Source organism: Pezoporus occidentalis, unplaced genomic scaffold (genome assembly GCF_034315485.1).
Source record: "Pezoporus occidentalis ecotype Australia unplaced genomic scaffold, CSIRO_AGI_Poc_V1 ctg352, whole genome shotgun sequence".
Classification (NCBI taxonomy): domain Eukaryota; kingdom Metazoa; phylum Chordata; class Aves; order Psittaciformes; family Psittacidae; genus Pezoporus; species Pezoporus occidentalis.
The window spans coordinates 181,407-195,929 of NW_026915506.1; the positions used below are offsets into that span (position 1 = coordinate 181,407).

The following is a 14,523-nucleotide window of genomic DNA, read 5'->3' on the forward strand; positions in this document are numbered from 1 at the left end:
TCATGCAGCCTTTTCTTCTCTTGAACTTTAAAATCTCACCTCAGAATAAAAGTAAATTTAAATTGTATTTAGTCAAAATTAGCTGTAAAAAAATAAATAAATTAGCTGTAAAACCGATGGTGCAGGAACTTTTAAAGTGAAGACATTAAGATTTTATGTATTACTATTAAGTAGTCTAAACTAAATCTTAGCCAAAAAAATAACAATTTTCATAAATTTGACTTGAAAATATGCAGACACTGTAATCCCAAATACTTTATTCTTAAGAGATCATTGCTGATATAACTCACTGGAAATTATGACTATTTGTAATGGTTATAAACAAAATGCTTCTAGGTTCATGTCTATTGTAATTCTGCAGGGAAACTAGTAGGGATTATTATTGTTATGAACATACTATTTTAACGCTTATGGTTATTATAAACTCAGAAGATAACACAAACAGATTCATAATGGTAATGAGCTATTTAGAGGCTCAAACTTGAATAATAGGTCAAGAAAAATTACAAAGACCACATGTCATTTACCTCTCAGGAAAAGTGATTTTTAACCCTAATGCTGTTTGTTTACCAAGCAACCACTTGGCCATAACACCAAACAAGCATTATTTTTGTTCATTTTATTAAAAAAAACAACCCACAACCTTATACTCAAAGGAATTTAATTTGTAATATTTATACTGTCTGTTAACGAGCCAGTTAGCCTTGCCAAGTTTGCTACAAACTCACAAGCATACAAGATTGTATTGAATTGTTTCTGTTTGCAAAAATTTTATCACATTGGGCACAGTACTGGCTAAAAACTGTTGTGGAAGTGCTTTCTATTGAAACTGGAGTTTCAAGATGACTTTCCTGCTGGTAATCTGTCTGGTTCTGGATGCCTCCACTCTGTCATGGGATGAACAGAAACTCCTATGTCTCATTTGGATCCTGTAGAAATGCTGTGTCTTTCCCTGAGACAGTCTTGGGAACAATGTCTCTCAAATCTCAGGGATCCAAGCCCTAGGACTAGTCCCAGACTTATGTCTATGTATGTTTAAGAGTAATAATGCTGGTCTAAAACCCTGCCGAGGAGCTGGAAATGGCCCTGTATTCTCCTTTTATGAAAGTAAATATACATATGTTAAGTGGGGACTAGTCAGTATCCCTCAAAAAATCATTTCTGATTGGGATCATATTTAGTGGCGTTCTAGTGGCTTGCTGGCATTAATGACAAGAAAGCCTTCATCAATCAGACATAGACGATGAATCACTGCTATCTCCCTCCCTACCCAAGAAGAAAAAAGCCAGCTAAATGCAATGGAGGTTTGGCACAGGTGGCTGCTCTACTGTTTCTGCTTCCAAATGATATATAGCTGCTTTGGCCTCCCTTCTGCAAGCTTGAAGTTTTAAATCGTAGCAGTTTGTTGCATGCTGGTAGACCAAATAAACAAAGAAACATTATCCCCAAAACATTGTCCAAGATTTTCTGGAGAGAAATAAGAGCCTCTAAATCACTCATATTAAAAAATCAACAAGTGTATCTGCAGTCTAAGTAAACAGAAATAAAAGATTGTAAGTTTGTGACAATTTTTCTTTCCTAAATAGGAGCTTAGTAAGTATTGGCATAAGAGATCTCTGTGAACATCAGTAGTCAATAGCTTTCTCTACATATGAATTGTGGGTAGGTAGCAGCAGTGATTCTGGTTTTCACACAGCCATGAGGATTTGATTGTGCTTCTTATACAGCTCACTTTCCTTCTCTATGCCAAATATTTTTTTAATCTTTTATTCTAATTTCATTTTGACATTACAGGAAATTCAGTGTTACAGCCCTCCAAGGACTCAGAGCTCTGACTGCTCACATGCAATTTCTGTGGGGCTTCTTAACAACTTCTGCAAGGGAAATGTAATTTTCCATCTGTCCATGAGTCTTTGTCCACTGTGAATATTTAATCCACTTTTTGAACAGAGATGTCATGTACTGCAGTTGGCACAAACAGCACAGATTCATTATCACTTCAACACGATGTTTCAGTCCATGCTATACCAAATGTCTATGACTTGCTAACTGCACCAAAATAGATATTACATTATCATGTCCCTCTAGGTTTCAGTAATATATGTGAAATCATGAGTCTTACCCTGAGCTGCTGAGTACTGTCCAATCATCTTTACTAAACAGAAATATCTTTGTGGCGAAACAGTCACATATTTTTAAGTGATAACTAAAAGCAGAAACAGCTCAATGTAGTTCAAACATACTGGTTGGTTTATAATTCAGATTTATTTTCTTCCCAACTACTATTCTCAGAGTCCTGCCATAGGAACAGAGAAAACAGTGGGTCCTGACAATTGTTTAGGCACAGGCCCACACACTATTACACCTAGCTGATGTCCTAGGTTTCCTAGAGATGCATACTGTTTCGTCTTCTCTCCTAGCAATCCAACCTAACATTCATTTCATGTCATGCCTACTGTGCCCTCTGATAATCAAATGTTTCTTTACAGCTTAATTTTCCTTGTCCTCTGCTAGCATTATTCTGGTGTAGGACCTTTTCCTTCACTGTTTCTGTTCCCATACCCAAATACATCCATGCTTATCTTCCTACTGCCTGGAAGGTTCTTTTTAAATCTTACTCTTTGTAAATCCAAGGAACTTATAACCCAATAAATGGGGTGGGGAGAGAGCTGAATATCAGGAAAAACTCAGTCTGGTTCAACAGAGAAGGGGCTTTATCATGGTATTTCTGCTTTCCATACCAGCTCATTTTTTTCTTCCATTCCCAGTTCTATTCCAGTAACAACAAACTTAATTCTGTCACTTAAATGCCAGGTCCCACCACACATCTAAGAAAAGAGACCATCTGTGTAATTTTCACAGATAGTTCTCCTCTCTGCTCTCTCCCAAGCCCCCTGAGGGAGCAGATCCCTCCACCCCACCTCTGTTTACGTGAGGACCTTTCTTTTTTTCACAACTAGGTCACCCAGTGCTTGGGATAAGAAATGACACTAAACAATCCAAATGGAAATTTGCAAAGAAGCCAAGAGTGCTCACCATGAAGTGTTGCGACCAGCCTGTGTGTGAGCCTCGGATCTCGTCCTCTCCTGTGCCTCTTTGTTCTCCTCAGTGCAGGCTGCTACCTTTCTGCCTGCTCTTTACAAAATAGTAAGAAGGCTAATTTTAGGGTGCTTCATCATCCTGCCATGCAAAGACACAGTGTCATGTCAGAATCAGCAGCATGTGGCACCACTTGGAGCTGCTATTTTATAAACTGAGGTTCACTGTGTTCTCAGATTGGTCTCTATAGGGCAGAACTAGCTCAATTATTGATCTTGTATTCCTGTAGGACTGCACCTTAAAAATCAAAGATCAGTGCCAGCCTGACCAAAAGCCCAGCTTAATTACATGTGAATTGCTATCTCAGCATCCAACACTTGGATTACTTGGGAATTTTTTCCTGGTGTTTGGTTAGCACCTTGTCTGCTAATCTATTTATAACAGAAAGATTCATGTAATAGCATGAAATATCATGGCAATGGAAAACGAACATGCTGCATGTTGGGAGGGACTACACTTCCAACCTTCTGTGTAGGATGTTCAAAAATGTTCAGCATCTTCAGCCCCAGCCTGCAGGTGCCTGGCACTCGTGTATCTTCTGCCATACTGCCAGGATATGGGGTAGTCCTCTGAATGCCAGCTGCAACTTGTGTAGGCTGGGTGATACGAGATCCACAGAAGAGTTTGTGAGCATGAGAGCTTCATACCTAATGCAGAGGTCAGCTTGTTTCTTTCACTTCAGTCTTCCTGTCCATGATTCATTCTTAATCTTCACTGCTTTTCCATTTTCTTTACATCTGATGTCTTATGAGAAGCATTCTTTTGGATATTTCAGATGCATTTTGTTACCTGACACGAGGGGAATAGGGTTTTGAAAGTTTTTTGTTTTGCTTATCTTATTTGAAGGTATGATTCCTCAGCTTATCCTTAACCAGCTCCCTTAATTAGGTGCCTTGAGATAGGTAGACACAGAACTTGCTATATGATCAGTTTGGTATTTATATAGTGATTTACCTTAGCAAACAGGTGAAAAAAATATTCTTTTTTTTTCACTGTATCACCATCAGTCATTAAATAATTGATCTTGTAAGCATATTTACATTTGAGCTAACCAGAATCAGGACAATGGGCAGGGTGGGCAGACAGAGAACTAAAACATGCTAAGCTATGAAGTATCAAAACACAGAAAACATGTACTCTGTGTGTATGTGAGTTATGTCTGTCTCTCTACACTGGCACTTTCATTAATTACTAACATCCAAATAGTGGTATTGTGAAGAATATAAAGATAAAATGTAAAACTGAAATGGCATAAAGGGTCACACTGTACCTTTCTCGTCTGGCTGTTTGCATTCTAAAGCCTTTCCTTTGTCTTAATCAAGAATATTCTACACAAAGGCTTCACACAAAGGTTAGTAATTTCTCACAGCAAAATGCTGACATCTCTAATTTCATGTTATCAGCTGTTCTGGACACCCATTTCTATTTTCTGTAGTCTGTGACACATCAAAGTATAAACAAGGAGGTTTGAAATGAGGAACTAATGTTCCTAAAGCATGTACTCACTCTTGCGAGGAGAAAATGGAGGCAGAGAACAGTCCACCTCTGTTATCAGCTACACAGGAAGTTTTGTGCTGTAACACTGTAGCCTTCAAAAACATGCTTTCCATGTTTTCCAGTAATAGCATAAAGTATATGTTAATTAACAGTATATACTTTTTTTAATTTTTTTTTTTTGCATTATCTGAATGGGTGATTAAGAGTGACAGAATTTAAAAACCACAGCTGTGCTGACAGCAATCACCAGGAGTAGCTAAGCATTGCTATTTTAATAATGGCAGGGCAACTGAAAATAGTTTCCTGCTTGTTGTGGCCATCAGTAAGAAGACTGTGCAGTTGTAATAGAAATCCTTCTGTGCTAAGGCACCCAGGAAAAAATATATGTCTTCCTTGAAGTTAACCAGACTTACATGTCTTGTTTTCACTGGATTTTGTGTCACTGCAAAATACTGGGTTTTTTTTGCAAGTACTAGAGTGGACATTGGAAATATTGAGGTGCAGGCATGCTCACCTGCAGTTCTCTTGACCGCTGCAACTAGAGAACCACATTTTGGCAGATTTAATGCCAGTGGATGCAGAGATGGTTGTACTAAGTGACTGGGAGTCCAATCAGTGATGTGGCATCAGAGCAGGCACTCTTTCCTCCACTGCCTGTGTACCTTTAGCCCCATGAAGGAAGGGGCACTCTCAAAGCATATAGGCAGGGTATGGCTTCTCTGGAAGAGAAAATAAAATTTGCTAAGATAGGTGGTAAATAGAATAAAAATACAGCTTATACTTTATTTGAAGATACATTTGAATTACTTAACTAGCAGTAATCTGATTTTAGGATTAAAATAATTCTTTTAAATAGTATAGCTATGTCTGTTACAGAACGGAGTTGACATTTGTGCAACATTATATGTTGTTTCACCCTTCATATATTAATTAATGAATTAGGCCAGTTATATCAAAATCCTTTTCCATGTAAAAATTGTACTGGGCATACAATGTTCTCAAGTACATGAACATATCTCCACATGCTGGTCAGAGGACACATTGCACAATGAGTGAGTATTTAAAATATACTTCAGAGTGGGATTATTTGCAGTTAATTACTCCGGTGGTCTCAAATATAGGGAGAAGGAAGATTAGAACTAGAAAACAAATTAAATGTTTTCCTCTGTTTGCTACATGTAGCAGCTACTGCTAACCTTCCATTCTTACATGCAGAATGGAAAAAGGCAAATCACTCATCTCTTCTTTAAATAACAAACCTGAGGATTTGCTACCATGAAAAGTGCTGCATCATTTAGCCTCTGTCAGCTACAGAGCTATCTCATTTTCTGAATGTATGAATTTAATATTTCTGGTTTGGATCTTTACTGATAAATCTACAACCACAAATTCTGAGAAGTCCTGTAGAATCTTATTCATTTAGATACACAAAGGACTTAATGGCTGGCCCAAGACATCCCATTTGTTTGGTAGGTTTATTTATTTAAATGCTTTCCATTACAGGGCAAAATGACACCAAACACAGAACTTTCTTACCCCATAGTTTCCAGAATCACTTTGCCATGAAGTATGACTGGTCCTGGCTTTTTTTACTTCCTGACCTATATAAAAGTGGATCCTCGAACTGCTACAGAGAGACTGTTAAATAAGGATTCCCAACCCGATCCACTTACATAAATTGCAATGTGTTTTCCTCCTGGTAGTAAGCAAAATCCTAGGAGGTAAACGTTTTAACATGCCCACCCTGCGGATGCTTGTAACAGAATGCAGAATTGAGAAAACTGCCTTTGTTTCTGCTGGGAGGATACAGCGAAACCCCCCCTACCTGCCCCTCACCCTGAACCTGGCGGGCCAGCGGCAGTATTGGCCTTTGCACCGCTGCCACACGCTGCAGCAACACCACCTACATCACTCTCCTCTCCTGTCAGAAGTTACTGACAGGCAATTGGAGTATGAAGGACAGTTTGTTCCTGCTTCTTCCTGGTGGATCCAGTTCCTCCCCGTTCACTGACCTCGTTCTTTTCGTGCCCTCGAGATCAAGCAAAGGCTTCTGCGTATCTCCGTAGATCACAGTGACTAGCAACACACCACAAAGTTTCTTAGTACTCCACAGGGAACGAGAAATACGACATCATCACAAAGATCTCTCCTCAGCAAACAGGGAGGGAATGATTTGTCCCAGAACTTACCCATTTTTTTTTAAATTATTGATTTAAAAATAGTGATGCGATACAACGATGGCCCGTTTTAACGCAGCTGTATTTCCCCGGGGCTCACCTGTTACCAAGCCAAGGCTAATGCAGAGCTGCCATCACCACCCGGGAGAGAGTCCCACAGCTCACAGCCCCCTCCCGCCCCAGCTCCGCTCTTCTCCAGTGCCGTCCCGCGGGCGCACTGGGAGCAAGGAGGCATACTCCCTCATTCTCCACTTCATGCTCATCCCCCTACAGTTATTTATTGTCAACTTCTCGCTCAGCCTCTCCATAGCCCAACAGACGGAACCGAAGCCGCGCGAAACCGAGCTCCTGCACCCCAAACCGCCGACCCCACCGGGCAAGCAGCGCCTCCCGCTGCTCAGCTCCAGGCTGACGTCACGCCGCGCCAGCGCTGCGTCACCGCCCCTGACCACGAGGCCGGGTGGGAAGGAGGCGAGGGGTGAAGCGGGCGCGCTGCGGCCCCGCCCGCTGAGTTCGCGCCTGCGCAGAAGTGGCGGCCGGGCCCTGTCATCGCTCCGGGTTGGGCTGCTCACACCCTCGCGGTGGCCGGTGGGTGCCTGCAGCGGGTGGGCCGGGCTTGGGTACGGCATCACATCGCATCGCGGCACCGGGGGAAGTGGAGTGGAATTGACCGAACTGGAGCGCCTCGCCGGTGAGTTCCGCCTCTCCGCGATGCGCTGTCGGACCTCCGCGGGCGGACAAGAAAGTGCACGGGGCCGCACTCGGGTGTGGGAGCGGGGAAGGGGAGGCAGGAAGGCGTGGGGCGGCAGTTGGGCCGAGGAAGTTAGGACCGTTTATGGGTGATGCTGCTTAGCAGTTGCGGGGCGGGCTGTGGAGGGATCTCGGCGTCTGGCACCGCCCCCGTCGGAACGGGCGGAGGCCCCCTCCGGCCGCGGACCTGCGCCCCTCCGCCGGGGTTTCCTTCACTCCGTCCCGTGGCAGCTCTCTCCGGAGCCCAGCGAGGTAGCGGTGCCTTAGGGAGGAGAGCTGTGGAACCCGTACTGCAGGCTGACCGCATTTGCGGTGTCCCGCGCGAAGGGACCGCTGAAGAGAGCGTGTGGCTCGGCCCTTGGGGTGGCCGGGCGCAGCGACGTTACACAGCCCGCTCTAGTCTGCGGGAAACATCCAGACTCTTCCTGTGGCACCGTTACCCGCCCTGCCTCTGCTAATAGAAAACGGGTTGGGTGGTTTCCCTCCCGTTCCGTATTTGGTGTCGGCACTGGACTGCTTTTGACGTCACGCGTGGTAGTATCTAGCAGCTGACAACGTGAGTTGGCTTGATGGCAACGTACAGGGCTAAAATTCTGCTGTGATTTGAGGTCAGAGTACAAAGCTGCTGTGGATACTGACTCGTGAAAGAAAGAAAGAAACAAAAAACGCACCTTCTGTGGAAATATGTACCTGTTTCAGATGAAAGGAGAACGTTTCCTCTTGCCCCACTGGAGGTGGAGATAAATCTTGACTACAGAAATCTTAACGCGCTATACTCATACATCTTTTCTCACTTCTTGTGTTGCAGGTTGAAGCTTGCATTGCAGTCACTGCTACAAATGTGTGAAATTTGCTGTTGCATAGCTATGTCTTAACTGAAGACTTCATCGTTTTGATGTCCCCTTCTGAATGTGGTAGGATATAGCTAGGGAAATATTTGATCATGCGTCATCCTCTGAGATAGGTAAACAGAAAGCAATATATTTTAAGCTGTTTGACTGTTCTAGTTTTATTTGGTTGGGGGGGTTTATGACATCACAAAAATAAGCATCTTGTTTACTGCATTTTAACTTTTGCAGAGAAACATAGATCATTGTGTTGTGCTGGCAAGAATTCTGCCCTTTTCTGTTTTGTGTAACACTTGAGTGCTAGCTAGTGTGAGCAGTTTTATGTTGAAGCAGTTTATATGTGTTACAATCCTGCAGCACTTAAGACTGAATGCATTCATGGTGCATTTTATTCCCCATTCCATTAGTCATGCTGTCTTCCAAATAATGGTCAGAGCTAAAAAATTACAGAAATTTTACACTGTATTGCATTGATTTTTAAATTGTTCTGAAAATACGGGGAAACTTGCTGTCACAGAAGTGTAGTATGAGTAATGGTGAAATCACTGTCATAATTTCTTCATCATCTGCAATACTGAAAATGAAAGACAAGTGTAGCTTTGTATTCTTTCCAGGTAGGTACAGAGTCTGTTATCACAAACACTGGTAATTAAAATTTAGGCGTTAGGGCTGGGGGTTTGCATGGGGGAGTTTGTGTACGCTGCCTCCTGTTATGCAGAGTAACTATGGAGCTGTAGCTCATGTTGTTTGCGTTTGAAGACTGGCGAGTTGAGTTTTGCCTATATATTTTCTTTAAAATTGGAAGTTCAGTTGACTCATAGTTGCTTAAAAGTAATGATTGACACATCGTATTCTTCTTTGTGTTGCATAACTGGATTGATCAGAGATGACCAATTTTTTCCAAGCTGTGAGTCAAATGTTGTTTTTGGGGATGATCTTGAGGCTGTACCCAGTGCTTTCTGGAGTCATGCAGCTCTTCATGCAATGACACGAGTCTTTCCCAGCTTAAAAAATGTTTGAGGTCATTGCCACTTGTTAGAATTGATTATGACTGCCACTTATATAGTTCAGGATTAGAAATTAGAGAAGTTTAACAAAGAATGGTACTTTAAAAAAGTATTATAAAACTGAGAACTTGCACATCTTAAAAACATTTATCTGAAATAGGAAGGAAAGCATTTTACTGCAAAGTTAATGTAAATACTGTCCAAGAAAGTAAATCACAGTCTCTAAAAATTGTTCAGTATTTCAATATACTGGTATATAGAAAGTGAATTTGTGAATTACATGCTTTATAGAAGGTAATGTAAATGGACAATACTGAAAAACTGCCCTTTTTTTTTTAACAGCTGCACAGAAGGGATATTCTAGAAAAGTCAAGTTGGAGGATCACTGTGATCAAAAGAAGCATAAACATGTTGTGCTGGGGAAACGCATCTTTTGGACAGCTTGGATTAGGTGGAATTGATGAAGAGATTGTTTTAGAACCCAGAAAAAGTGACTTTTTCTTAAATAAAAGGGTGAGAGATGTAGGATGTGGACTGAGACATACTGTTTTTGTCCTGGATGATGGCACTGTTTATACATGTGGATGCAATGATCTAGGACAACTAGGGCATGAAAAAGCCAGGAAAAGACCCGGTAAGTTTAGAAGTAATGAACTGCGGGGAGTACTTAGTTGTGCATGTATTTGTTTTCATTATGCTACCAAGATTGCCAAGCATTTGTGCATGTGCTGAATTGTATGCACAGTGGACCTTCCAAGAATGGCCATGTTTTTAACTTGGAAAGCATTCCTTTGCTTGGATTGCATCTTGTGACAATTGGAAACGACCAACTGTGAAACATGTATGTCTCCTCATATTTTTGTCTGCCATGCAGCTGGAAAGTGCCACTGTGTTTTATTTCCAGCATGAAATCATTTTACCCAAGACTATGGGAGACTCAGTGGCTGTTGTTAATCTCAAGAGGAGGTGACCTGCTTTAGTACTTGGATTAGCATTGTACTGTATATATGGGTTTGGTTACTGTAATATGGTAGAAACAAACGTGGTATACCATAGTTAAGAAACATGCTGTGTTGTTTTAATCATCTAATATGTGATGTAGAGCAGGTCTGATTAAAGCAGTGTTATTAATTTTTTTTTATGAACTGAAAGTACAACTTTTGATAAAAAACTTTTCAGCATATGCAGTGCGATGGGAAGAGGATTTGGAAAAGCCTAAAGCATTAAATAGGAAACAAAAAGCTCAAAGAATTTTCACATCTATGTGAAATGCGTGTTTCTGCTTCCTGCTAGTGCAGTTCTATAACAGAAGTGGGTAAACATCTTGCAGGGACTGCAGAGGAGTGTGCACATGGGCTCCCTTCAGAGCTGTGCATGTGAGTCATAGCTATAAGCGACTGCGAGATGTGGAACAGTGCTTCTGACAGTACTTACAGCATATCGTAAGCAAACTGAAAAGGCTTACTAAGAGTTTATTCTAATCACTGCTATAGGAATTTTATGAGTTACTTGGCACAATAATTGATAGAAATATTTCAGTTAGAAATAAGTCATTATGCAGTATTTTAGTACTCCTTTATTCAGAGTTTTAGCTTTGGTGCCAAATAAAGATTGTTTTGTTTTGTTTTGTGATGTTTTTATTCTTGTGCGTATGTGTGTGTTAGTTGATGTGTAACTTTCCAAAACTAATTTGGACTTCTATTGGGAAATTGTAAATGAATATTAAAACTGATAAATTTTAATCTTGTGCAAGTATTTGCTTCAAGAACATGAATAGAAACTTAGCTTGTCAAACTGCCTGAGTAATTGTTACCCACTTTGAAAATGATGCTGAATTGTCTTTTAAATGTTAAAGTTACTACAAAAATATTTGACTTCTGTGTTCTGGTCTTCTTTTTTTTTTTCTTTTTATTAAAAAAAAAAAAATTTTTTTTTAAGACTTGCATGAACTTTCCTATATAATGAAGAAACATACTATAAGTCTCTCTATTTTTAATTTTTTCTTTATTAACATGCCCAGGCATACCAGTCATGAGGACTGTAATGTTCTCCTCCCTAATTTTTCTTTCGTCTAGAGGTTACTGACAATGCTGTTGAATGTTCTCATGTGAAGTTAGTGCATTGGGATAACTTTTCTTGTGCAATATAAAGAGGCTCGGTATCTTTACAAATGGGTTTATGCTCTCTTTTGAATGTCTTTCTGTTAACTGAAGATGTTGTTGTCACTGACTGCATGTCTTTGTCACCTCTGTGTCACCAGTGGCACTATTTAGCTGTGCCTTCCCTCTTTTCTCCCCACAGAGCTCTGCTTACCATATGGACTGTGTGAATGCTCTTTAACCTGTATCAGTCACCCTGGCTAGTTTAGCAGCTGGTTAAGATAGTCTGAGCTAATCTGCATGATCTTGCCTGAGCTGGAGAGCACTTGCATGACCCCTTCCATTGGTAGGGCTGTGAAGGCCATAATGGCTTGAATTGGGGTGGTAACCTCTTTAATCAGACCAGCTGTTTAAAAGAATGAACTGATGTCTGCTGTTTGTTTTACTTTCTTTTGGAAACTGTGTGCCTGTCATGTTGCAGATACTATTTGCTACTGTTTGGAAATCATTTTAGGGTATGATGGGTTGTGTTTACAGCGCATATTACATTGATGATACACAGGCTTTTTCAGTGATGTGCCATTCTTAGGAATAGAAAAGTGTTTAAAATGTCAAGTAGGCTCTTATTTAAGAGGACTCTTGATAATTCCAGCCTGAGTGACAGGTCCTGATAGTATTTCTCTGTTTTACTCTTGTTGAAATGAAAATGTTAGGCTTATGATCACAAATCATAAGCATGAAAACAAAGTTTTCCAAATGTATTTAAAGGTGTTGATGCAGGCTGCTGGAAAAAAAATCGCAGATATTTTAGTGTTTGCTTTTCAGGGCATACACTGTATATCTAGAAAAATTACTCTTTAGGATCTGTTTCTACAGAGTTTTGCATTATAAAGAGGACATTGTGTAGCTCATTGCAAAATCAGTAGCTTTAGTCTTTAATTTGCCCTGCCTTGTTTTCCAGGCTTTTTTGTTAATAATGAATAGGTGAATTTAATTTGCTGTGGTGGAATGTTTTCCTCTTACATAATGCCTACACGTGTAGTCATTTGACAATAATCTATTTGACCTTAATGTTAATTAGTTTCTGCACTCATTTTCAGATTGGCAAGATTAGAAGGAACCATTATGATCAAGCTGCAGTTTTTGTGCACTTCTTACATTGTTTCAGATATACTTCTTGTTTGGTTAATTTTAGCTTGTCGAATTTAACTTGCTTCTCCTAGAACAGCATGCTTATAATTTTAAATGAAGAATGTTTTGGCAGACTTTTGGGCTTACTTCTGTGTCATTTCAATTGATATTTTAGTACTGAGTATACCTGTCTTGAACAGCAGTAGCTTCTTAGTAGTTTTTTTTTTTTTCTTAGTAGTTTGGTTTTAGGCAACTAATTTTTTATTTATTTATTTATTTTAGAGCATGTTGGTGCCCTGGATGCCCAAAATATTGTAGCTGTGTCATGTGGAGAAGCCCACACTCTTGCACTGAATGACAAGGGTCAGGTATATGCTTGGGGTCTGGCTACTGATGGACAGCTTGGCTTGCCAGGAACAGAGGAATGCATCAGAGTGCCCAGGTTAAAAAATATTAGTATATAATAATTTTTTTTTTTTTTAAATGGTTAAGTCATATTGGTTAATCTATTCTGCTATTATAATTAAAAACACATTATAAAGTGTATTTTAGTTATGGCACTTATATTCTGTAGACAGTTTAATTTCTCAAAAGTCAGCTCACATGAGGAGTGTGTTACAGGGTGGTTGGTTGGTTTGCTTTTTTCCTCTTTTTTTTTTAATACCTATCTACTAAGAATGAGAGTTATGTTGGAAAAGTAGGATGGGTATTTTAATAATATAAGTAGGAACTGATAACTGCTCTTTAAGAGAAGTTAGAGAAAAAGACTGTTAAACCAGTTGTGGGAGTGCATTTGAAGAAGGTATGTTTGCTGTCTGATCTTTGCAGTTCTCACCACAAATTTTAGCTGTGATCAAATAATATGCCTTCTAGTTATAAAAACGATTGCTAGCCAGATTCACTTGCTTGTTTTCAGAATGCTGTAAGTGTTCCAGCTAGCTGAAGTCCACATTTTTGCTGTGATGAATAGGTTCACTGAAATCAGTGGAACTGTCTATAGAAAGAAGTTTGTATGTTTGCAAGCTGGAGGTTTTCTTTTCTAATTTTGTTTTTTACAAAGGAAAAATATGCAAGAAAGTAACAATTCCTTGAAATGTTAGTAATGCATAACTTTATCATGTTTATCTATGACATATGTATAAATATGAAAGATACAAATAACTACTGGGAAGTTTTTTTTATTTCAAACTAAAAAACCCAGAGGCCTTTTAGAAACTCCTGGTTTTCTCATCAGAAGTTGAAAGCATGCTAGATTTAATGCACATTCATATGTGTTTGCAACTTTTTTATAATATCGTGCAATACTTAACAGTTCTGTAAACTGAACTTTGGATTCAAGTTGTGTGTTCAGTTTTGGTCCCTGCCTGGACAGGCTCCTCCTAGGAAGGGCCACAAATATGATCAAAGGACTGGAAAGCTTGTCCTATGTGAAAAGGCTGAGAGAACTGGGTTTGTTCAGCCTTGAAAAAATAAGGCTCAGGAGAGACCTTACACCACATTTCAGTGTTTAAAGGGTGGCCATAAAGAAGACATGACTCCCTTTTTACAGGAGTCATGGAAAAGGTGAGAGGTAATGGCTAGAAGTTTCTTTTGGGGAGATTGTGACTGAACATGAGATGCAGTCAGCATTGGAATAATCTCCCTAGGGATGTGGTGGATTCCCCAACACTGGACACTTTCTTTTCTAAAACTTGGCTGGACAGCGTGCTGGAACATCTAGCCTAGGTCATGCTTTGCCAAGAAAGGTTGGACCAGATGGTCTTTCAGGTCCCTTCCAACCTGGTATTCTTTGATTTTTATGATCTTGATGTTGGTAAAGATGAAGAATTGAGTGTGTGAGATAAAGACTGTAACTCTAATATTGTTATACAGAAAATGTCAAAACCTTTTTCTTTTGGAAACTAGAAAGTAGGAA

General features: G+C 40.0%; 2 protein-coding genes across 9 annotated transcripts in view; one reads left to right on the plus strand and one right to left on the minus strand.

Moving 5' to 3' along the window:
* The window catches only part of MYPN (myopalladin), a 75,175-nt gene extending 71,827 nt beyond the window's left edge, over nt 1-3,348 (minus strand). For all 3 annotated transcript variants that reach the window (XM_062630476.1, XM_062630473.1, XM_062630472.1), the window contains exon 1: nt 3,037-3,348. The gene's annotated coding sequence lies outside the window, so the exon portion shown is untranslated. The remainder of the gene's footprint in view (nt 1-3,036) is intronic.
* Nucleotides 3,349-7,228: 3,880 nt separating this feature from the next.
* HERC4 (HECT and RLD domain containing E3 ubiquitin protein ligase 4) overlaps nt 7,229-14,523 on the plus strand; it is a 37,427-nt gene continuing 30,132 nt past the window's right edge. For 3 of the 6 annotated variants that reach the window (XM_062630483.1, XM_062630487.1, XM_062630488.1), the window contains exons 1-4: nt 7,334-7,464; nt 8,332-8,437; nt 9,721-10,012; nt 12,891-13,050. In XM_062630483.1, the coding sequence (XP_062486467.1) occupies nt 9,787-10,012; nt 12,891-13,050 (386 nt within the window). In that variant the 5' untranslated portion in view covers nt 7,334-7,464; nt 8,332-8,437; nt 9,721-9,786. Of the gene's footprint in view, nt 7,465-8,331; nt 8,488-9,720; nt 10,013-12,890; nt 13,051-14,523 lie in introns of all 6 variants that reach the window. The other 3 variants (XM_062630486.1, XM_062630485.1, XM_062630484.1) reach the window with 3 other exon arrangements.